Genomic DNA, 24,548 nt, shown 5'->3' on the forward strand with positions numbered 1-24,548 from the left:
CTTGGGTCGGCACACCCCGCCACCCTACTAAATGTCATTTTACTTCGACTATAGACTGAACTGAGATCCTGCACATCAACAGGCTCAGACAGACTTCGAGTTTCAGAGTACCTGAAAAGCAGGACCTGGGCTGGCCAGCTCCTGACGGGTAGGGCGGAACCTTGGTGCTCTCTCCGCAGCAGGACGCCGGAAAGCGCCAAGGGAAGCCTGCGCCTGCGCGTCGCCATCTTTCTAAAGGAGTGTACGTCTTGTCATTTGTTCTTCCCCGCACCGGGCTGGCCACTGGCAAGGCGGGGCGGGGCCGGTCATGGCGACCGGGGAGCTCCGTGGGCATGTGGTGCGGATGTCCACGCAGGGGTCCCAGCCTGGTGCGGCTCCCGACAGCGTGGCAGGAGCTGCGGGGCTGCCCTCCAGACAGAGCGGCGACGCGGCCCTCCGGCTCGGGGAACGCCCGCTCCCCGCCACGGAGAAGCGTGGACCCTACTTGGTGACGCGCGCACCTTCCATTCAGGCTAAGCTGAGTGAGTGCCATGGGCTGCATGAGTGTCTTTGCTCGAGCGGTCTGCTGTGGCCTGGGGTTGGGCCCTAGAGCCTTGTGATCTTGTCCCCAGAAGGGAAGGGATTTAGGTGCAGCCCTCTCCTGCCCCTGAGAGCCTGGAAAGCAGCGGAATGGGGAAGACCGGGCTGACCCAAGACCCTTTAACTTCCAGAGAAACATCGGGACCATGCCAAGGCCGTCCTACGGAGAAAGGGCATGCTGGGTGCCTTGACGAACCGCCCCGATTCTTCAGGGAAAAGGTCTCAGTGGGCATTACTTCCTCTGTGTCAGCAGCTTGCAAAGAAGGCCTTATCCCTTCCTGCTTAGGAAACGGGGCGCTGTTTAAGGTTGCGCTAGCTAGCTTATCTGCTGGCACCTTAAGAATGAGAACTAGGAGGGATGGTGGTGGGAGGGAGAGTGAGAACCGGAACTACCTCTACTCTTTTAAAACTGTGCTAGTATCACAAAATAGGCTTTGTAATAGGGGAGTTCCATCAGTGCATAGATAGGATATTCATTAAAGGACGGGATAGTAGCTGGAGTCCCAGGAGCGAAGAGGGAGAACCCATGCAGTGTTTTTTGGAGGTTTTAAAAGCAGAATGGGAAGCTCTTCGAGCTCAGTAAGACCTCACATAGCTGTCTATAACTGTATGTTGAAACTCAAATGTGAAAGGATTTGCCTGGGATCCTCTGGTTAAATAAGGTAGAGATGCTGCTTTACCTGGTTCATGAAATGGAAGCTTTCCTAGGAGCTTTCAGTGTAGCAGAGTGGGCCAGAGAAGAATCTGAGGAGGCAGAGCCAGCTGTATAGAGCTGCAGGTCGGTCGTGGTGGCTGTGATGGGGTAGAAGGGAAGTCCAGAATGGCCCAATCAGTTCTTTCTGTGTAGGGGCTGGGCTCTGGCCTTCCCTGTGAAATGCCTGTGCTTTCTTCCCTATCCCGTCTCAGGTCAGTGAAGTTTAACAGGGGCTATACTGCTCTTAGCCAGAGTCCAGATGAAAACCTGGTGTCCCTTGACTCTGACAGGTGAGTGCTTGCCTAGGAAACAGTCAGGAGTGACTTACTAGCACAGTGGGTTGCTTGATGCCCTTGCCTGCTGCCTAATTCCCCCAAGGCCCTTCACATACATCCCAGAACTGTTCTCTTTGAGCGCTGTCCCTTCAGGGATGGCATGGCTGGAAGAGTTCCTGTCCTGTTGTGCTTGCACTTCTAGTGAGAATGACTGTTTCTGCTGGAATCGTCTGAGGGAACCATTGGTACTCCCTGGGACTCTGGGCTTGAGTTCTCTGGTCTTTGCTTCTCAAGTCTTCAGATCCCTTGCATGTCCTCCTTGCTGTTTGCAGCTGTGCTACATGTCCCTGAACTGATTGTCTTCCTCTTCTCCTAGTGATGGGGAGCTGGAATCCAGATACTCCTCCGGGTATTCCTCTGCAGAGGCAAGTCCAGAGCGCCTGCTGTACAGCATCAGGCTGCAGGCAGCGTCACCACCACTGCCACAATGTCTGGTGCCTGCTGTGTGCACAGCTCGATTCCACTCTGCTCTCTAGTCTGCCACTATGCCCTCTTCCCTAAGCAGAGATAACAGGCATCTTAGGATGGCTGTTGAAATTCAGGAGACTGTATCTCCTCAGGGCTAGAAGTGATCTCAGAAGCCCATAACCTAGCAATCCTCTTGATAAGTTCCAGCTAAGTGTTTATAAACTGTGCTGGAGTGTTCTTGTGATTTAAGAAGCATTTCTTAGATGCTTGCTGCCCTTTCCCAACAAACATACAACTCCTTCTTTGGGTAGTTTCCAGGTCTTGTTTCTTGCGGCCTGGACCCACTGGTCATAGGCTTGCCTTCCAGTATGGAAAGGTAACCTAAGTCTTCCGTTTCTCTGAGTCAGCATTCAACCCTCCCCACCCATCTTCCACTGAGCTTGCTTTCTTCAGTTCCGTCTCTGGAAATTATCTGAGCATACCTCCTAGGCTGGTCTTTAGGACATCTTTCCAGAATGATTGTCCCAGAGAGAATCAGAGGGACAGAAGATTCTCAGCCAGGCATAGTAGCGTGTGCCAGTACAAAGGAGCTGTAGCAGGACACAATGGCACTGAGTAGCGCTCCTTTATTCTAGGAATCTCTGGCTAGACTCAGTTTTTGCAAAGGAGAAAGCCGCTTGCACATATGTTAAGATTGTCAAAAACTAAGAAAATTCTGTCAAGAATCACAAGTCTTAAAATTTCCTAGTGTCGGGGCTGGGGATTTAGCTCAGTGGTAGAGCACTTACCTAGGAAGCGCAAGGCCCTGGGTTCGGTCCCCAGCTCCAAAAAAAAAAATTTCCTAGTGTCACTGACATCCTGCCTGCCAGTATGCTGGTGAAACCAGGCTGACTTTGCAGGACCAGCCTTGCCCGCAGAGAAGGAACTGGCTGTCCCCTACTCCTGTCTACTGTTCCATATATAACGCTAATACTACAGCCTGTTTTTCTGTTGTCATCCTCTCTCCCTCTTTTGAAACAGTTTCCTCTCTACATAGCTTTGGCTATCTTGGAACTCACTATGTAGACTAGGCTTGCCTTGAACTCGGAACTGCTTCTCTGTCTCCCAAGTGCTGGGATCAAAGGCATGTGCCACCAGAGGGCAGCCCCATATTCTTGAATCTTGACAGGATATCTGGGTGCCAGTGGGGAAAGCTAGTACATTGATTTTTAATGTGAAGCCGGGCGGTTTTCAGTAAGCCTCTGGGGAGTTCCTAACTGCTGGAAAGACACTGCAGACAAATGGTGATCCTGATCTGTAATCTAGGATGTGGAGTTGGCCTGGGGCTAGGTAGAGCAGGGACAGGAAGCTGGGGGATGGGGAGGGGGGTATGACTGGGACCTGCCTTTAGGCGGCAGCTCATAGTTCTATCCTCTTCCTTCAGCAGGTGAACCAGGACGTGAGCCGGCAGCTGCTGCAGGATGGATATCACCTGGATGAGATTCCAGATGATGAGGACCTGGACCTCATTCCTCCTAAGCCTATTGCTTCTTCCACGTGTTCTTGCTGCTGGTGCTGTCTTGGGGATTCTTCCTGTACCCTCCAGTAGCCACAGCCCTCCAGGATAGGCAGATGGCCCTGCTGGCCCTTCACAGCTCAGTGCACTGGGTACTGCTGCCAGCCTAGAACCACTGGAGGCATTGACCTCTGAGCAGGTCAGTGGCCTACAGGTAGCCCTCACCTGGTGCTTCTCATGTCAGAGGTCCCCGTCTGGGTCATAGGTGACAGGTGGAAGTCAGCAGGTTTCCATTGGGGCAGTTCCAGGAAGCCACTTTCATAATGTGGTTCTTATGCTGCTGACAGGGATTGCTAAGAAAACCATTTACAGACATTCTGACTGGTGTTTGTCAAGGTGTTCTGAGGCGGGAGAAGAAAACTCGTCCGCTCAGGCTGTGCTCGGAGGTGTAGTGGGAGGCAGAGAACGGCACTTTATGGTCTGCAGTAGTGAAAGAGTACAACTGGGGCCAAGTCAGGAAAGCACCAAGTGGGTTGTCCCTTCAGGTTACATCCTGTTTGTTATGGCAAGGAGTCTAAATGATGGAGTAGGACCATGGCTTTCAGAACCTCTGGACTTGGGACATTCTACTGGTCCTGCTGTCTGGATGGGCTTAGTAACTCGGTCAGCCCTTTACCCATTAGAAGAGAACTGTTCTGTCATATATGTTTATTTATCTGTAGTTCCCTGACCTTGGAGTTTTTCTGCCTTCTTTTTTTTTTTTTTAAGGTAAAAATTGGATTGGCTGCTGAGGCTATCACCAGAAACCCACAGTTTTTATGATTACCAGCAGAGGGAGCTGCTGGGAAGTCAGTGCCTTCCTATAGTTAGCTATTTAAGCTTTTGAGAAGTATTGATGGATGAGAGCCAACATCCTGGTGTAGCTGTGTGACTCTGGCCTACATGGAAATGTTTAGACAGGATGGGAGGGGAGACCCCACCTGCGTTGATGAGTCTGCAGTGCGGGGGGGAGGGGGGGGCTTCGCTCTAACAAGGTCATTCCTATGGCACATTCCTCTCCCCCAGCACAGGACTCACAGGCTGCAGGTGTAGTGCACTTGCCTAGCATGTGCAAGGCTGGGAGGGAGGGGGGACGTGGGAAATAAAACAAGCCTGCGTGTGAGCACAGCTCAATCCCAAGCTGAAAACAAACGCAGGAATAATCTCTCCTGCTATACTAAGCCTCTTCCTGGAATTTAGTTTTCCCAGACCCCTTCCCCAGGTTGTTTTATCTAACCCGGGTATGTGGTGAGGCTTGGGGTAGATATGGTTCCCAGCATAAGGGGCACAATAGTCAAGAGTTAGGGGTTGGGAACACATGTGACTGTCCTACCCAGTGACTACTAGAGACTTAGGAGGGATGATATGCCCTGTGTCCTTTCATGAGTAGTAGTAGAAAGGGTCAGGTGAGAAGGTAAGGCCTTCTGTGTCCCTCAGCTACAGACCTGCCTGCCCTTTCTACTGCTGCCCAGCAGGGCTTGTTCTCAGGCTGGGGAAGGGTGAAGCAGTACACTGTCTACCGCTGTTCACTCAACTGCCGGGCAGCATCACGGGAGGGAAGATGGAACCGGAGGCACATCTGCTTGGTTCTTAGGTTGGGCCATAGATGCTCTGTGCTGTGGTGGGAGTCTGCAACTCAGTGCAAGGATCTCTGATTCTGAGCACTTTATGTAAGGCCCGCAGGGAAGGAGCACAAACCATATCCCGGCCTTCTGTAAGTCTGCAGGGTGGAGGCCTCGTGTGAAAAGGGAATACATGTAGGGCAGAGTAAGGACTTGGCAGGGCTCAGTGAGGGCCAGAAGTGGTTGTGGAACTGAAGTGTAGAGCTCTGTTTCTATTTGGTTAGAACACAGTAGCTTGGACATTTGGCAGCTCCTGGGGGTGGGCAGTACCCCCAAACCACAGTCTCTGGGTGGTTGTTGCTGTAGTTAATAGTTAACATTGAGGTACTTGGCTGGAACCGTCCCTGGAAGGAAAGTTCTTGAGCTGGGTGGCCTTGTGTGGGAAAGCATTACTCGTGGAGAAAGCTCAATAATGTCCAGTTAGGAGGGATAGAAAGGGACAGCTGGTAGGGGCTGGGTGAAAACACCACCAATATTGGCACAACAGTGCCCACATCCTAACTGCCTTAATTCCGAGGGCTGGGTGTTCTTCAGGGGCAGTCCCTGGGAAGGAGTGCATCTGAGCTTCCTCAGGAGTGCTCCCTGTGTTTACGCTGCTTCTCAGACCTCTCTCTCGGCTTGCACTTTCAGTCTGTTATAATAAATGCAATCCTGGTAGTTGACCTTTATTGTGTTGGAGTGGGTTTTTTCATTTTTGTCTTATTTGAGGCAGTTTTTCCGTGTAACCTTAGGAGTCCTGAACTCACTCAAACTTAGACCAGGTTGGCCTCAAACTTAAGAGCTCTGCCTACCTCTGTCTCCCAAGTGCTGGGATTTTTATAAAAGCGTGCACCAACGCCACCACCCAGCTTTGGTTTTTATCTTCTGTGTGTGTGGGTACATGTGAGTGTATGTGTACTATATGCACACAGGTACAGGAGTCCACGGAAGTCAGGAGAGGTGTCACATCCCTTAGAACTGGAGTTACGACTGTGAGCCACCACATGGGAGCTGGGGATAAAACCTGGGTTCTCTGCAAGAACAGCAGCAAGTACTTTTTAACTGCTGAGTCGTCTCTTCAGTTCCATATATAACACTAGCCTGGGCTGTATGAAAGCGCATACCGTGCAAGTATGAGGACCCAAGTTCGAATCCCTGAGCCCTCTACCTCAAGCACCCAAATAAGAAGCCAAAGGTAGTGACACGCCCCTGTAATCCCAGTGGAGGTCAAGACAAAGGACCAGGGAGACCTGCTAGTCAGTCAGTCTAACTGAACTGGTGCATTCCAGACCAGTGAGAGACCCTGTCTTTAAAAAGGTCGATGATTCTTGAGGAATAACACATAGGTGCACGTGCACATACACAACCACGTGCAAACACCAGAAGCCATAATGAAGCAGAAGCAGAACGCTAAAGCCAACCTTTGGAACATGAAGACAGTCTCAGAAAAAGTAAACTACCAGAGCAGAAGGCCTGCTTGCATGCAGTCCAACCGAGGCTGGAGCTGGCTTCCTCTCCCACCCCTTCTTGTAAAAGATTCTGGAATCTAGCCTGCCACCTCCAGGAAGCTGTATGAAGAATTAAAACCAAAACCAAAACAACATCAGAGAGCTCTTTCCTTCCAAATCAGGGCCAGGCACACCAAGGACTGCTCTTTACTCTGTATCCTCAACACACATGATCTTTAATTACTTTGATAGAGCTAGAGGGGAACAAGCTTCATTAGTCCACTGGCCTGTCACTTCCCTTTCTCTGCAGCTGAGAGGATGCTGAGCTAACAGTGGGTGACACACATTTTGTTAGCCTAACACCTCAGCTGGGGCAGACTGGTTAGTGGATGACACACCTGGCTCAGAGGTAAAGGAGTGTTGAGAGGTACAGTGGAGTGGCAGGCCTCAGGCTTCACACAGACTCCTTTGTCCTGAAGATGGTCTAGCCTGGGCATGCTCTGGAGTCACTAATTCCAAACTCACTATTCTAATCCAGTATGTATTCAAAGATTGCACAATAGGGACAGGGATTGGGCTGGATCTCCAGGATGTGGAGCTGGCCAGAATATAGTGCTAGGCAGAGAGACTAAGAACTGGTCTCTACAGCAGACAGCAGGCCCGGAATATCAGCAGATTCTTTGGTACGGTAAGCTTCAGTAAGACAGTCTCATTGGCCCCAATGAAGAGCACTCCACCACGGGACAGAGGGATTTCTCCTTGGACTGAAGGTATGATAGCTGTCACTGTCCCTTGGACCAACAGAAGGATGCTGGCAGAGTCTAGTGTCAAGACTTTGTATTCAGTGACGGAGCCAGGGACCTGGTAGAAAGAAGCCATAGAAGAGTATAGTTTACACTCTGCTCCTGGGTTCTAGACCACCTCAGGGGCTCTGCTGCCTCCTTTCCCACTATTCAGACTCTTGGCACCATGAAGGCCCACATCTGGTCCCTGGCAAAGAAATAGCTGGGCTCTGTGGCTGCCCCAACCAGGTGGGCTTGACAGGAAATCTAGCCCCAGGTATACCCCATGCTATACAAGGATACCCTCCAGGCCCACTTACTCACCTCTATCTTCATAACTGTGAAGTCTGGCACAGGGGGATCGTAGATAGAGAGGTAGGGGTCATCTTGACTCAGTGTTGGTGCAAACAGTCTGTCTTTGCTGGGGCTAGGTGTGTAGTCGAGCATTTCACACAGGGTTGACACATCAATGAATTTGGGTGTCAGGCCAGCACGCACGGTATTGTCTGAACATGCCATGCATTCCACGCAGTCTGGGGACAGATAAGTGTCATGTAATAAGATGGTAAATAAGCCTTTGGCTCCCCAGAGGTGGGCCTCCTACCCTAGGCCATGTCAATGCCTATAAACTGGGTTAAAATGTGCAAATATCATGGGAAAATATGTGAAGGTAACAGGCCCCAAATTATATTAACCCCTGCATTAAGGACTTCTGCAACAGAATCCTGTTGCGAGTAGATAAGCTGCCAACAGTCAAATGGGACATCCAGTCTGACACTGTGGTTCATGCCTATAATCACAGCACTCACAAGGCTGAACGGGGGTGGGGAGGCTACCACATGTTTGAGGCCAGCCTGGGCTACAGAGTGAGACCCTGTCTCAAAACAAGAACAGCAACAAAAAGGGAGGGTCAGTAGACACACTCGTTATGCAAGCATAAATGCCTGAGGCCAAACACCAAAAACCCCACGTTAAAGCCAGCGTGTAGCACATACAGTTGTAATCCCAGCACTCCTGTGGGGAGACAGGAGAATCTCTGCAAGTTCACAGGCCAGCTAGACTGGAATATGTGGCAAGAAAAACAAGAAAGCATCAGAACAAGAGACCCTCAAAGTAGAATGAGGATGAACTCCCAATCCCCAGGCTGTCCTGAGCTCCATGTGCATCCTGTGGTCCATGTGTACCTGCATTCACACACAAATAGCTTCCTTTTGTTGCATCCCCCGTATTTTAGGGTAAAAATCTCTCCAGGCAGGTAGCGTTGGTATGCAATCACAAGTGAGAAGAGAGAGAACAGCAGCTTTGTCCAGTGTGGTTTGGCTCAAACGGATGTCCACTCTCATCGAAGGGGCTTAATGTCAGAACTTGTAGCTAGTGGCAGATTATGAGCAGTATCTACCGCCCAGCTGGCAGCCACCATCCACACTGGCTCAGTCACCCCGAGGTCACCGACCTTGGTCTTTCATCCACACAAACAAACAAGGTCCAAGGGGAATGGCAGTGGGACTTAACTACTGAAATGGGCTCACCTCCCTTCAGGTAGGCATGGGGCACGTTGGCCTCCAGAAACATGGCTTCCCCAGGCTTCAAGGTGATCAGGTTCAGGAGGTAGATGGCGAAACATCCGATATCACCCGGGTACTGCTGGTGCAGCTGTAGCAAGAGCTCCCCACAAATGTCATCCATGCTGTTTCCGTTAGATACTGAGGGTCACAGAGCATCCCAAGGCCACTAAGACACACATGGTATCCACAGCTTTACCCTGACAAAGGGAGTCTTGGTAAACAGTCCCTGCCTGTACGTATGCAGCTGCTGGGCCTCATCTTTGCACAAAAATACCGTCTCTCCTCAGTCACATGCAGGTCTGGCCAGGCTACAACAGCTGGGCACTGTGGTGCACAGCTATGATCCCAGCACCCAGGCAGAAAGCTCACCATTAGTGAAGGGCAGACAGACTGGATGGCAGAGTATGACCCTGTCTCAAATGATACAGGCCAGGGACATACCTCAGTTTGTAGAGTACTTGCCCGGCATGAATGCAACCCTAGAGGGGTTGGGGATTTAGCTCAGTGGTAGAGCACTTGCCTAGCAAGCACAAGGCCCTGGGTTCGATCCCCAGCTCCAAAAAAAAAAAAAAAAAAAAGAATGCAACCCTAGGTTTGATGCTTAGCCAGCGCCCCCCCCCCAAAAAAAACAAACAAACAAAAAAAAAACGGGATGGTGGCACATGCCTGTAATCCCAGAAAATGGAGGGAGGAGTGTCAGAGCTGTAAGGCTATCCTTAGCTACATAACAAGTTTGAGGCCAGCCTTGGGTACAAGAAACCTCATCTCAAAGGGAGGTAGGGGGAAAAATTGTATGAAAACTATTTTAAAACACATATACCACTAGCATCTCCAGTTCAGATTTTGACAAAAACATCTCCAGACAATTGTCCAGGAAGAGTCTCCTGATTAGGGACCACTTACTGCTCTTAAGCTCAAAATCTATTATGGACAAGGAGATAACCCGAAAACTTCATGAAGAGCGGAGCTATTCCCTGTTAACCAAGGACTTCCCTTTCGTTAGCACTTCAACTCCCATGTCTCAGGAAACTGAGATGGTTGTCTACCCCAGAAAGCACAGTGCACAATGTGCCATGGGCCAAAATGTGCCCTGGAAACTGACCAAGAGGAGATGAGCCCAGCCTGAGCTGGAGGGATGAGGGAGGCTTCTTGGAAGGGCAGGGGCAGGAGCAGGGTGAGCTCAGTTTCCTGGAACAGCAGATAGGGGGTGGGGGGGAGTATTCAGAATGTGCAGGAATTACAATAAAGAAAGCAGTGTTCTAAGTGGGAGGATCTCCATATCCTTGCTCAGTAGCTACTCTGCTAAACACTGGGACAAACATGAAGCCTCTGACCTAGAGAACCCAAGTTTGAACAAATGCGCACACAGTGCTAAGGAGTCCCTGTGTACCTGGATGTCAGAACAGCACAGGTCAAGGTCCTCCAAGAGTATGCAAGCAGATGAGATGCTCAAAACCACAGCAACACAAAACAGGAGGGCAAGTTCGGGTAAGGGAAAACTGTGACACACAACTGAGGCTGTGACACAAAAGTTACACTGCAGGGACTTGGGGACAGACTGAACCAGAAGAGGGCTTCCTGGAGAAGGAGCTGGACCTCCTCGAGGAGCTGCCACGTAAGCTCCTGGCTGAGACTCTGTCAGCCTTGTTTCTCACTGTGTGTGTTGACTCTGCAGGACAACAGTGACACGACCACACCCACCTTGGTCATTTCCTGAACTCTGTTAGCACAAGATCAGATATCTAGGAAGGCTTTAAGGAAGAACTTAATGGTTAAGAGCACAAGACTTGAGTCCTCTACAGAAGGAGTGCTCCTTGGTCCTTTCCGGCTCTCTAGCCCCCTAAATGCAAGTCTGCCCCCAAGGGAAGCATCTGGGAATGCCTGGGTAGAGGGCCCTGATAGAATCCTCTAGGCCAGTCTGCTTCCAACCACCTCAAGAAAACCAGTTTGGAAGAAGCACTCAACCTGGGGCCTCACGCCACCGAGACTGGGAAAGGAACGGTAGCAGTTGATCGTAGGACCATCTAAGTTTGGCCCCTTTTAGTGTCTTGCTTGGTGAAAAGGGCCAGGAATCCTGTCTCCGTGGCCTCATCCCTGCCTGTGTTGGGAGCCCAGGCTTGGGCACTGTACCCACCCAGGCCTCTGCCACACCTACTTTGCTGGGAGATCCGTTTCACCAACAGGTTAAGCTGCTCCACCACCACCTTCTTCTCACTCTTCATCAGGTGGGAAAAGCAGTTCTTCAGAGCAGAGGCCATGGCCCCAGAACCCTCATTCATGCTCTTCTTCAGCTGTGCTGTGGCATCCTCTCCAATCAGTGACTGGAACTCAGGCACCTCTGCAGGGTGGCCAGGGTGAGGAGATGTCAAGAATGAGGAGTCAGAACACTAAGAAGTGAGGCCGTCCCACCTCATCCCTAACCAAACACCCAGCAGCACTACACAAACTGTGCTGTGTAAACATGGTTCACCAACGGCCCTTAGCAATCACGCCTTACCCTCTGGCCCACTGACCCTTAAAACTGCCTCACGAGGCCAAGATCCCTTTAGTGCCTATGATATTGACTCTCTGTCTCTGTTTCCCCTCTGGCCAGGCCCCTCCTGTTTCAGACCCAGTACATGTAACCTCAGCATTCCTGTCCAACCTTACTCTTCAGAAAGGTCACAATCTCCTCCACTGGCCGGAAACCACACAAGCCTTGGAAGGGTGTAAGGGCAATGGCCATTTCTGGCTTGTGGTTGGCATCGGGGTAGTGCTCTGGAGCCTGAAGGTGCAGCTTCTCTGCCAGCTCCTGTGGATGGGCAGTGGAGGACAATAATTGGGGTATAGCTACCATCGTCAGGAGTACCAGCCTCTGCAGTCTCTGCTGCCCAACCGCTCCGTTTACCGGATACCTCTGGCAATGAACCCAGTCAAGGCATCATGCTGGGGCTCAGCCCACCCGGGACAGAAACATGGGCCAGCGGAGAGCTGGGACAGACTTAAGAGACCTGGCCTGTGACTCAGAAACCCTCGACAGCAGGCACATAAACTGTATGACTGGGGTAAATGATTTTGGGGAGGTATAATTAGAAATATCTGGTCATCCTCAGCTCCATAATGAGTTTGAGGCCAGCTTGGGATTCGTGAGACCAGTCTTTAAAAGTCCCCAAATTAGGGGTTGGAGAGACAGCTCAGCATTTAAGAGCACTAGCTGCTCTGCTCTGGCCGAGGGCTCAGGCTCCTTTCCCAGAATCTCCATGGTGGCTCACAACCATCCGTATCTCCAGTTCTAGGGGATCTGATGGTCTTACTTACAAAGGCACCAAGCTTTTATATGATGTACATGGAGGCCCTCAAACACATACACTAAAACAATCTTTTAAAAAAAGGCGCTGGAGCTGTAACTCTGTGGTTAAGAGCACTGGTTGCTCTTCCAGAGTACCTGGGTTCGGATCCTTGCACCCACAATGGCAGCTTGTGACTGTCTATATCTCCAATCTCAGGGGACTCAAAGCCCTCTTCAGGCCTCCCAGCACACCAAGAGTGCACAGGCCTACATGCAGGCAAAACACTCAGCCACATAAAATAAAGACATGTGTTAAATAATTTTAAAAAGAGGAGTTTAGACAGACTGCTTAAGCTGGGCTAGGCTTTGTTCAAGAAGATTAACATGGTGGGGTGCGGCTGAGGCAACAGCTGGGGGTGCCTGCCCTGTCCCGGAATTCCCAGGCGGGGGAAATGGCAGATATGAATAGACCTAGGCTGGGGGAAGGGAAGCCAAGGACAAACTTGGAGACTCTCTTGGCAGAGGCCAGTCAGTTGTCCACTTACACTTGGCTTCTGTACGTGTCACTAGCATCTGTGCCCGAGCAGCCAAGCTGGGGTTAGTAAGACTTGAATTTAGCCCTGAGCTAGAGCCTAGTATGGGTAGAGGAAATCTGTGGGGAGCTCCCCCCGCCAGCCCTTCCTACACTGCCCTCTGTACCCTGATCCTGTACCTTGTTAGGGTGTGCCTGGATAGACAGGGCCGTTTCCACTGAGAGCACTTTGAAGAGGAAGGGCAGCTTTCCGTTAAAGGTGTCTTTGACCTTTTGGCCTAAGCTGTTCTGGTTCTCAGCAATCCACTGGCCTAAGGTCTTTTGGGAAATACGGTTGTCAAGGATCTTGGCATCTCCCCGGGGGTGTGCCCCCATCCACAGCTGGAAAGACAGGAAAGTTGAGAAGAAAGGAAACAGTGGACAGTCCTGGATGTATGAGGAGGCCTGGATCAGTATCAGTACACTGGCTTCTGAGGTGCTGGGGACCAAGCCTGGGGCCTGCCATCCGGACAGGAGGAACTCTGCCATTGCCTGTCCAGATACTCAGATGCCTCTGGAAGCATGAGTCTCAACAACAGATCTGTGAGAGCTTAGCACTCATTTATCTCAGTCTCAAAAGACACAACTTTCTTTCCTATGTTTTGTTTTTTCTCTTCTCATAAGAAGGAATACATTTGGGATTAATAAAAATAAAAAAATTAGGGAGCTGGAAAAATGGCTCACTAACTCCAGTTCCAAGACATCCAATGTTTCTGACCTCCACAGACACCTGCACTCACATGCACATAACCACATATACACAAACATACCTGTACATAATATAAAATAATAAGTTTTGGGGGCTGGAAAGATGGCTCAGCAGTTAAGAGCACTGACTGCTCTTCCAGAGATCCTGAGTTCAATTCCCAGCAACCACATGGTGGCTGACAACCATCTGTAATGAGATCTGGTGCCCTCTTCTGGTGTGTCCAAAGACAGTTACAGTGTACTTACATATAAATAAAATAAATAAATAAAATAATAAATCTTTTAAAAATTTTTTAAAGAAAAAAAAATTCATGAAAGTCAAACACTTATTTATGGCTAGGAGTGCTGTTACATGCCTTTAATCCTAACACTTAGAACATAGGGGTGGAGAGATTGAGCATTCAAGGTCATTCTCAATTGTACAGCAAGTTTGAGGCCAGCCTGGGCATCCTGAGACAATCTTCAAAACAAATGAACATTCAGTAAGTGCTAGAGCAGCCAGGGTTCAAGAAATAACACATGTTTAAGCTGTGTTTGGTGGTGCACACCTTTGATCCCAGCACTCAGGAAGCAGAGGCAGGTGGATCTTGTGAGTTCCAGGCCAGCCTGGTTTACAGAGCAAGTTTCAAAACAGCCAGGGCTACACAGAGAAACCCTGTGTGTGTGTGGGGGGGGGTCCCCAGATATTTTATCCTCCTTTATATGAGACAGGATTTTGGTACAGAGACCAGACAGATTCTCCTGCCTTACCTCTCTACTTCTGTGATTACAGTGCTCTGATTACAGCTTTCTTTGTGCAAGTATCTGCACTGGTTCCAGAACCAAGAGAAGCTATTCTACGAGCTGCAGCGATTCTTCCCAACTGATCCATATGGCTCGTGTCAGACCCTTTGGTCTCACTTAGGGTAAAGTGGAATGATGTACAGTCAGGGTCTTACCTCCGCATAAGGCTTGTCCTCTGAGATCTGGGTCAGTGGGTCACTGCAAGCCAGTAGGCATGCCACTTCACTTTTGGAGCCCACCTTCCCCCAGGCATACTGCTGCACCACACAGGAAAGTGGGAACACTGGGGACACAGACAAAAGGTCAGCTTCCACTCCACTCTTCAGACCTGGCTCTAGTGCTAGGGAACCAGGAATGGGGGCGGGGAAATCTAAGGGCAGAGCCACCCAAGAGTGACTTGGGAACGTCACTCCTCTCTTTCACAATCGTCGATGTTCTCATCTGTAAGATTGGCAGATACGGATCTTGTCTGCCATGGGGAAGAATTGAGTTCGGATGATGGGGAGGGAAAAGGAACTAACTACTCATCTCTCTGCAATTGGTCAGTTCCGAAGTGATTCGAGCGCACGCACCATTCTCCTCTCTAAACCCCGGTGGTACTACCCACTCCAGATCCCGTACTGTGCCCAGAGTCCACGGGAATGATCACGGCCCGCTAGGTCCTGCCAGTATTGGGCCCCAGAACGCGACCACCACCAAGATAGCCAACACCAGTAAACGGCTCACCTCGCGGATTCGCCATCCTAGTTGCCTGAGACCCGGCTTCAGGAACGTAAGCCCTTCCCAGCAGCCTCGGCTTTTCTGCGCGCGGAGCTTCACGGGAAATGTAGTTTACAGAGCCCACTGCCTCACCTAAGCAGTCAGGAGGCTCTGTTGCCCAAAAGCATTAAGGCTAACTCTTGGTTTCAACACTCCCGCCTTCATCCTTCTTTTATCCATATGTAAGTACTGAGAAATCGCTAAGTACCACAGACTGAGAACAAGATAGCACTGCTTTTGTGCTTTTTCTGTATGTTTGGAGGAGTTAATCTAGAAAAGGGAAGTAATTGAATAGATCTTAACAGTGTGTTAAAAGGTAAAAAACAGCGATGCATAGTGGCACACTCCTATAATTCTTGTGGTTAGGGATTCAAGACAGAAAGCTTGTCTTGAGTTTGAGATCAGCCTGAGGCACATAGGCCATCTGGGTAAGCCCCAGTAAGAAGGAGACATTTGAGGAAGAGTGAAGAGTATTCCTGGCAGAAGAAAGAGCTAGCAAGAATCTCTTGTGCTGCTGGAACTAGAGAATGTGCCTATACAGTCCACAATTAAATAACAAAGAGGCCAACACTGCGGGACAAAGGGATACACACAAATGCAGGCACGCACGCACACACGCACGCACGCACGCACGCACGCACGCACGCACACACACCGAAGGTAAAGGGGTCAGCAAAACGAAAAGGCTATGCCTAGGGTTCATTCGCTATCATGGGGATTTCAGGTTTTCCCGAGTGCCCAGTGGTTAGAAGGTTACTGGGTGATGTAATTATGATGATGGTGGCAGATGTCACTTGTACCCCCATACACTCCTCCTATGAACTTCTGTTTCTCGCTCTGTAGAATGAGATGTGTAATATAGATCTGCCAGATTTATTGTGGGGCCTATGAGGACCGTAAACAGTCAGTGCTGTGTCCCTCCGCCCCTCCCATCCTAGGTGTTTCCAGAACCCCGCCCTCCTCCAGTCTAAGCTGCTCATAAGCTGTGCATAGGACAGAGGGAGAGGTCACCAGGAACCCTGCACAGGGAAGGCAGGGAATAGACTTCTGTTGTGGCATAATCTTGTCATAACTTCTGTAGAAAGTCTCTGACATCCGGACCTCCACAACAGCCTACAAGAACAGAACCCAGCTAGACACCTAGACTCACAGCCGTCAACACTCCTGGGAAGAGGAGAGAGGGGCCACAAACTTCAAAGGGCCCTCTAATAGGCCCAAGCATTGCAAACAGCACCCACAGGTCTTGCTCTCTCTCTCCATCCCTCTCCCTTGCTAAAATTGTTAGATTACATTCCTAATGCTAGGCACCAAGTTTCACTCTCTTATGTGGCCACTTCCTTATGCCCACCCAACTCAACCCTGAGGCTGATCACCAAGGTCCATCGATCAAAATTCATTATTTGGCTGCACTGACAATCATGTCCAATCAGGACTTACCAACTCATCCTAGCACAAGCTTCCCCCCCCCCCCCTTTTTTTTTCTTTTTTTCGGACCTGGGGACCAAACCCAGGGCCTTGCGCTTGCTAGGCAAGTGCTCTACCGCTGAGCTAAATCCCCAACCCCTCTTTTTTTTGTTCTGCAGAAGCACCTACTGCTATTTGTGTCTGCTTGATCCAAAGGCAGACTGTCCCCCTGCTTGCCCTCTCTGGGATGAATAAATTTCCTTGTGTTGAGAATTCTGTGTCTGGACATGTGTTTTGTGCCTTCATAACACACACACACACACACACACACACACACACACACACACACACAGAGAGAGAGAGAGAGAGAGAGAGAGAGAGAGAGAGAGAGAGAGAGAGAGAGTAGGGATTGGTTTCCACAGTTTCTACCATATCTGTCCAAGGAAAGGGAGCTAAAACTTTCTTTCCCAGATGTGTATACCAACTCCTCCTGGAGTCCTTTTGTTTATGTAACTTAACCTGTATTTCAAAGGAAGTGTTCCTATATCCAACTAATAAAATGGGAAACATAAGAATCATGTGCTTGGGGGTTGGGGATTTAGCTCAGTGGTAGAGCGCTTGCCTAGCAAGCACAAGGCCCTGGGTTCGGTCCCCAGCTCCGAAAAAAAGGAAAAAAAAAAAAAGCATGTGCTTGCCAGCTCAAATACCTACTACCTTGAAGTTCTATACCCTTCCCTCAACCCTGCTCCCCAAGCCATACTAAGTTACTGAGATAAGGACTGGACACAGGAATGGGGCACGGCGGCACACACCTTTAAGTCCAACAGTTAGGAGATGAAGACAGGACAATCTCTATGAGTTCCAAGCTAGCCTGTGCTACATAGTGAGACTGTCTCAAAGAGCCAGAGTGAGAGCAAGAGCGAGAGCGAGAACAAGAGTGAGAGCGAGAGAGAGAGAAAGAGAGAGGGAGAGGGAGAGAGGGAGAGGGTGGAAAGGGAGAATATTAGACACTGGAGATAGAGATGGTTTTGCAATAACACTGCTCTTCCAGAGAACCCAGGTTCCAGGACCAGGCACACACATGGTACACAGAAACAGATGCAGGCAAAACCATGTACACATACAATTACAAAAGAGCTGAACCCAAGAGGTCAAGAGGCACTTTCTTTTTTAGATTTATGTATTTATTTTATGAGTACAATGTAGCTGTCTTCAGACAAACCAGAAGAGGGCATCAGATCCCATTACAGATGGTTGTGAGCCACCATGTGGTTGCTGGGAATTGAACCCAGGACCTCTGGAAGAGCAGTCAGTGCTCTTAACCACTGAGCCATCTCCCCAGCCCTCCAGAGGTATTTTCATTGAAGCCATCACAGACACCAGAACTAGAATCACTTCCACAGAGTAACCTTTGCATAAGAAAGAAAAATATGAACTTTAATTGTTGAGACAGAATGTTTCCATCCCATGCTATCCACTCCCACACAGGAAAAATTATCTGCAAAGGAAACCAGGGTGCCTAGAGAACCTAGAATCTTCCACCACTCACTCTTGCTGGTCTGACTCTTGAAGGACAGCTTATACTGTTATCCAAGGATATTCTCTCTCTCTCTCTCTCTCTCTCTCTCTCTCTCTCTCTCTCTCTCTCTCTCTCTCTCCCCCCCCCGTGTGTGTGTGTGTGTGTGTGTCTGTCTGTCTGTCTGTCTGTCTCTGTCTCTCTCTCTTCTTCCCTCCCTCCCAGTCCCTTCCTCTCTCTCTCCTCCCCTCTGCCCCCTCCTTTCTAAACTTTGGCTAACTCTTCTTCACATTCCTTTGTGGGTGTTTGGTTGTTATTTTGAGACAGGGTCTCACTAGTGCTGGCTGGCCTGAAACTCTCAGAAATCTGTCTGCCTCCTCTTACCACCAGCTCTGCTTCAGGGTTCTGCCAGTGCCCTGCTGAGAGTTCAAGCTGGGATAGTAGCTGGCTATCTTTCTTGCTAAACCACATACTATGCGCTTTCTAAGAACTCTCCCGCTTCATGATTGAGATACTGTAGCCAATAAACACTTAGTTTCACTTGCTTTTTTTTTTTTTTTGGTTCTTTTTTTCGGAGCTGGGGACCGAACCCAGGGCTTTGCGCTTCCTAGGCAAGCGCTCTACCACTGAGCTAAATCCCCAGCCCCGTTTCACTTGCTTTTAATATCTTTTATTATGTGTGTATTTGTGCCTGTGGCTAGGTTTATACACATGAGTGCAGGTGTCCATGGGGGAACAAAGGCATCAGATCTCCATGGACATGGAGTTACAGCTATTACAGGCCATCCAACATGAGTTCTCTGCAAGAGCAGTGCTCGCTGTTTAACTAATGAGCCATCACTTGCTTCTAAATGACCTTAACAATCACTAACTTGAAAGCCCAGCTTGCTTGCACAGACCTGTGATCTTAACTCTGGAGGCTGATGCAGGAAGATTGAAAGTTTAAGGCCAACCTGAGATACATATATTAAGTTCTAGACCAACCTAGGCTACAATGAGACCTTATCTTGAAAGACAGACAGAGAAGTAAAGACTGGGGATATACCTCAGAAGTGGATCACTTGCCTAGCATGTTTAATGTCCTAAACAATCCTCGTAGGTCAAGAAACAAACAAACATATTACTACTTTGAGCTGTGTTTAGAAGTACATGCCTATAACAGAAGAACTCTGCGAGTAGAGGTGTTGTGGAGTAGCCACTGGAAAAGACTGCTCAGACATGGCTTTAGTCCCTCCTGAGTTTATTCACTCACACTGGGCATTGGATATCCCAGTGTGGCCCTGAGCTTTTCTCAGTGACTTTTTAAGCACAGAAACCATATTCTGGGTTGACATAGTTCAGCTAACAAGAACAGTTAGCCAAACGCAGAACTACAGAAGCCAAAAAGCAAGGTTAGTCCATTTAGAGATTTTCCAGAACTGTGACCTTTGATGGATTAAGCCTTTATTTTACTTTTTTTTTTCCTTTTTCTTTTTTTCGGAGCTGGGGACCGAACCCAGGGCCTTGCGTTTGCTAGGCAAGCGCTCTACCACTGAGCTAAATCCCTAACCCCTTTATTTTACTTTTGGCAGGTGATGCTATCTACAAGCTGAGATTTACAGCCCGAATGGTACTTCTGTCATGGAGTCAGTTGTGCTAAGGTCTGAGGTCCTGTTACAGAGGCAAGAGGATCAGGTCCTCAAGGTCACCCTTGGCTACATTCCGAGTTGGAGGCCAACTAGGGTTACATGAGGCCTCTTCAAAAGAAAGAAAGAAAAGACATGCTATAACTTGAATGTTGTGATGTATTCTTATAATACTAACTATTCAAAAGGCAGAAGGCTTGTGAGTTCAAGGCCAGCCCTGGCAACTTAGTGAGACTCTTGATTCAAAATAATTTTTTTTATCTCCCTCCCCCAACACTTGTTCCTTCCTTTCGTCTTTCCTCTCTTTCTTTCAACAAAGTCTGACTCTGTAGCTCAGGAAGGCCTGAAACTCAGGCTGGCCTTGAGCTAGCAGTAATTTTTCTGCCTTAACGTACGAAGTGCTGGGATTACAGGTATGAGCTACCATACCCTATGATAAAAGGTTTTTTTTTTGTTGTTGTTGTTCTTTTTTTCGGAGCTGGGGACCGAACCCAGGGCCTTGCGCTTCCAAGTGTTTTTTTTAAGTATGGTTAGCAACGTAACTCAATGGTGGATCACTTGTCCAACATCCCCAAAACCCTGGGATCCCTTCCCACTGCTGAACATACATAATTAATTTGGAAGGCATACAATTGATCAATGTGTTATTAGCCTACACCAGCTCTGCTGTAGACTTTACCGTCACCTCTGACTAAAATCCTCCAATGGATTAAGACTGGGCCCTGGTAAGAGTTGCTTTCGGTTCTCTTTTCTCATCTTAAACTGCAAAGTTAACTATTCCCAAAAAAAGGAACTAAAAAGACAAACTCTAAGACTTCTAAAAGTTCAGTAAGTCTTATTTAGATTTTTAGAACACAGGACATCTGATGGGCTTTGTATAACGTTAAACCACCGGCCAAGGATTTGCTGATCTTGATCTTGCAAATTCGGCCATTGTGGGGTGGTGTAGGGGGGCACATACCTTTAATCCCAGCACTGGAGAGGTAGGGACAGGCATATCAGACATTGAAGGGTGTCCTCAGCATAATAGTCAGTTTGAGGCCAGCTTGGGCTCTGTGAGACCCTGTATCAATTTTTTTTAATTAAATTAAAAGTGAAATAGTGTTTAGCCTACAAGGAAATAGTATGCTTGTCTAAGAATCACAAGGGCTGGTAGGTACATCAGTGGGAGAGGGCTTCTTTACCATGTGCAATGCCATAGTTTTGTTTTGTTTTGTTTTAGATTATTTATTCTTATTTATGTGAGTACACTGTAGCTGTCTTCAGACACACCAGAAGAGGGCATCAGACGGTTCTGAGCCACCATGTGGATGCTGGGAATTGAACTCAGGACCTTTGGAAGAGCAATCAGTGCTCTTAACCACTGAGCCATCTCTCCAGCCCACATAGTTTTATCTTTTTATTTATTGAATGTAAGCATATGTGTGTGTAGAGGTTCATGGCAGTTCATGCGAGTATGGAGGGCAGAGGTTGGTGTTGGGAATGAGATATTCTCCACCTTATTTTTTGAGGTAGGATCTCTCGCTGAACTTGGTGCTTACCAGTTACCTAGATTAGCTGGCCAATGAGTTCCCAGGATCCTCCTGCTTCTACTTTCCCAGCACCAGGATTACAAGCACACCTCCATGACCAACTTGTTACATGGTTTCTAGGTCTCTGAATTCAAGTCTTCATGTTTGTCTAGAAAGCACTTTACTAACTGGGTCTTCTCCCCAGCCTCTTTTCTTACTATCCTATCTGTCTATCTATCTCTCTTTGAGACAAGGTCTTATGTAGCCCAGACTGGCCTTGAACTCCATATGTAGCTGAAGATGATCTTAAACTTCTGATTCTCCCTCCTATGTATGGGAGTTTTGCTTGCATGTATGTCTGTGAACCACACGTGTGTCAGAGGAAGCCAGGAGATGCCATTGGATCCTTCCATAATACTGGAGTTACAGATGATTGAGAGCTGCCCTGTGGGTGCTGGAAATGAGATTGATACCTTCTGGATCAGCAGTCAGTGCTCTTAGCAACTAAGTCATTTCTACATCTCCACAAATATTGGCTTTTAATTGGCAAGCAAATGGCCCTGAGTTTGGTAGCAATATTGAAAAACATATGTCTCCCTTTCTTGGCCCATAGCTCCTTGGAATTCGTTAGAGACAAATCTTTTAAGATGGATATAGTATCACACACAGGTCTATAGTCCCAGCGCTTGGGAAGTGAGGGGCAGGAGGATCACAAGTTCAAACTAATGAGACCCTGTCTTAAAACAAGTAAACAATGGCAGAATAACAATAAAAACAAGACCAAGAAATTGCTCAGTAGGGAAAGGTGCTTGCTAACCAACTGGACAACCTGAGTTATCCTCTATCCTCCCAAAATACACACACACACACACACACACACACACACACACGCATTCACACACATACATTTGTATACACACAAGTGTTTCCCAGAAACAGAATGTGAGGGCGGTCTCCATATTGGTTATTACTAAGTTTCATAGCGTGTTCACCAACTCAGCACGCTGCTGAGCCTTGGCACTGTGAAGGGGAAGTGGGAGAACCACACTCTACAGACTGGGATCCTTTCAAGATACAGACAGCTAAGAGCTCTGCCCTTGGAGGGGTATCTGTAGGGCTGAGGGACAGAGGACAACACACATGAGTCCCTTTCTCATCTCTCAATTTTAGGATGTGTTCTGGTGGCACTGATCCAAGCAAGAATGAATAATTAGGACACACACAGGGTGAGAAGGGTAAGGGAAATTGCTCAGTGGCAAAGCGTTTACTAAATGCTTGTCATGTGCTTGGTGCTGTTAGTACCAGAAATACAACAGTGAGCTCTTGCAGGAGCCTATTGTTTGCTGGGGGAGACAGACATAAAGTCTCATATACAAATGTGCAGTTAAAATCTGTACTATATGTTAGGAAGGAAAATTGCAGGCAATGAGTTTATGATGTGGGCTAATCTAGTCTAGTGAAGAGAAGTCACTTCTGAGGAAGAGCCTGAAGTTGGATTTGAAGAATATGTTCAGTAGGGCATGGGGTAAGGGCACTCACTATCTAGAGCAAGAAAGTGGATCTTGTAGTCAATGTAACAAAAGTTATATTCTATCATGCTGAGAGTCACCACACAGGGTACACACTCCAAATTCCTCCCTACTCTGGGAAAGCCTATCTTCCCCAGGCTGCTCACCCGTGTGGTGTATCTTACTTAGCAGAAGGGCAGGACCAGTCTCTGACAGAGTCTCTTGATTCAAGGGTCAGGATCCTGAGGGAGACTCTGCAACTGCAGAACAGATAAAGATGGCGTCTCTCCAGATATGGGGAGCAGAGCGTTGTTCTTGGTCTCTATTCACATTCTGTCCAGCGGGTGTCACGGGGTTCTAGGACTGTGTCTAGTGAGTGCTATCACACTGGGTTCTGGTTGTCGGGTGTGTATCTGCTTTGGGTGTATTGGGATTCCCCACTAAGCTATTCTTACATGTCTAAAGGCTGTTTTTTCCCCTTTGCTATGCTCATTACATTGGCCTATTAGTTCGAAGAGACAGCATGTGCAAAGGCCATGAGATGAGAGAGAACAGGGAAGTCCCAGGAACTGAAAAGCCACTAACCAGTAGAATGAGGAGGTCTGGGGCAAAAGAGGTGAGAAGAGATGGGGAAGACATATTCAAAAAGACACTGAGGGCAAACTAAAAATTTGGACTTCACATACCAGAATGGTTCAGTGGGTAAGGGTGCTTGCTGCTGTGCCTGATGACCTGAGCTCGGTCCCTGAAAATCACATAAAGGCGGAAGGAGAGAACCAACTCCACGGTTACTCTCTAACACATGTGCTCACATCCACACCTCATTCGTACAGAGCAAAAGCTACTGCTGCTGCCCCCACCCCTCCTCCACCACCACTGCCACTACTACTTTTTAAAGAAAAAGCTTAAATGAGACCTCTGGGTAGTTCTGAGGGGCGCCTGTCAGATTACTGTTGGTAAGCTCCCCATGATGTAGAAAGGTGATATCTTCATTGTAAATAGTTTTGTTTGAGATTCTTAGGAGATATCTTGGGAAAGGACATACACATCCAAGCTTTAAGCCTGGTTCACTTTACTCTAACATGAAATATCTATGTATGAAAGGTATATGTCAACAGCCCCTAATAGCAAATGTTAATTATGCTGGAATTTTTTTTTTCTTAGCTGGTGAGAAGGACATCAATCACACTCTGGGATGAGAGATTCCTCAAACCTACAAACAATAAAAGTAAATAAATAAATAAATGCAAACCAACTAGCCAAAAACCCTGGAAGATACAATAACCAATAAACCAAAAGCAAAACAAAACATCTGGTAACCAGACAAAGAATAGACCAATCAGTAGTGCTGTTCTATTCCAGGGTAAGAAACAATTTGAGCTAGATCACACAGCAGCCCAAAAGACATGGATAAAATAAGTCGAGCTTGTGAGTGAATTAACTACCACCTCTAGGATAACCATGAAATCACAGGAGGGTGGAGCCTAAAAGAACCCCTGCTTATCTAGGGCAGGGGCTGATGCAAGGTCTTCTAGCTTTATCCTGGAGCACAGTTCTTCTGACAACTCCTGTTTGACATGTCAACATTATCCTTTTGGTCCGGGACTTGCTCGAACGTCCCAATTTTGCTCTCTAGGAATGCATGCTCCTTTCCAGCCAGTCTTTTATTTGGAAGCTCAAAATAAATGCACAATAAAAGGAAGGCATCAGAAGAGATCCTGCATCGGAGGAGTAAGTGGATGGAAGGAAGGTTTGGGGATGTAACTCAGAGCTACAGCGCTGTCTATCATTGGTGAGGCCCCGGGTTCTATCCACAGCATCTCTGGAGAAAAAGAAAGTGGATGGAAACAGAACGCATAACCTTCGCTTTCTATTGGGATGGACAAGGGCGGAGCGGACCTCTGTGACGTTCAGGGCCACGCCCCCACAGAGGGCGCTACGCCTGCGCC

At 48.4% G+C, this 24,548-nt stretch overlaps 2 protein-coding genes across 6 annotated transcripts; one reads left to right on the forward strand and one right to left on the reverse strand.

Moving 5' to 3' along the window:
* Positions 1 to 244: 244 nt before the first annotated feature.
* Fam219b (family with sequence similarity 219, member B) lies at positions 245 to 5,834 on the forward strand. 3 transcript variants are annotated; one of them, NM_001401179.1, is given in 5 exon segments: positions 245 to 521; positions 711 to 798; positions 1,486 to 1,563; positions 1,925 to 1,973; positions 3,440 to 5,834. In NM_001401179.1, coding segments are annotated over 5 exon segments (594 nt in total). In that variant the 5' UTR covers positions 245 to 307; the 3' UTR covers positions 3,605 to 5,834.
* A 982-nt stretch (positions 5,835 to 6,816) lies between these two features.
* Mpi (mannose phosphate isomerase) lies at positions 6,817 to 15,042 on the reverse strand. 3 transcript variants are annotated; one of them, XR_015626428.1, is made up of 8 exons: positions 15,003 to 15,042; positions 14,432 to 14,559; positions 12,927 to 13,127; positions 11,596 to 11,737; positions 11,102 to 11,284; positions 8,911 to 9,112; positions 7,706 to 7,914; positions 6,817 to 7,460 (listed from the first exon to the last, which is right to left on the reverse strand). XR_015626428.1 is itself a non-coding variant. In NM_001004081.1 (8 exons), the coding sequence occupies exons 1-8, from the start codon at positions 15,016 to 15,018 to the stop codon at positions 7,242 to 7,244; spliced, it is 1,272 nt and encodes a 423-aa protein (NP_001004081.1). In that variant the 5' UTR covers positions 15,019 to 15,028; the 3' UTR covers positions 7,127 to 7,241. The 3 variants fall into 3 exon arrangements, 1 of the variants encoding a protein (NP_001004081.1); NM_001004081.1 differs by having other exon boundaries at positions 7,127 to 7,460; positions 8,911 to 9,084; positions 15,003 to 15,028; XR_015626427.1 differs by lacking the exon at positions 8,911 to 9,112 and having other exon boundaries at positions 7,706 to 8,235; positions 9,691 to 11,284.
* Between the last annotated feature and the right edge of the window lie 9,506 nt (positions 15,043 to 24,548).

The sequence above is a fragment of the Rattus norvegicus genome, chromosome 8 (genome assembly GCF_021556685.1).
Source record: "Rattus norvegicus strain SHRSP/BbbUtx chromosome 8, alternate assembly SHRSP_T2T, whole genome shotgun sequence".
Lineage (NCBI taxonomy): Eukaryota > Metazoa > Chordata > Mammalia > Rodentia > Muridae > Rattus > Rattus norvegicus.

Coding starts and splice junctions, on each gene's coding strand:
- Mpi (NM_001004081.1), bottom strand. Junction 11,738..12,926: donor TCCAGGCACACCCTAACAAG/GTACAGGATCAG, acceptor GCCCATCCACAG/GAGCTGGCAGAGAAGCTGCA. Junction 7,915..8,910: donor CCATGCCTACCTGAAGGGAG/GTGAGCCCATTT, acceptor ATCTGTCCCCAG/ACTGCGTGGAATGCATGGCA.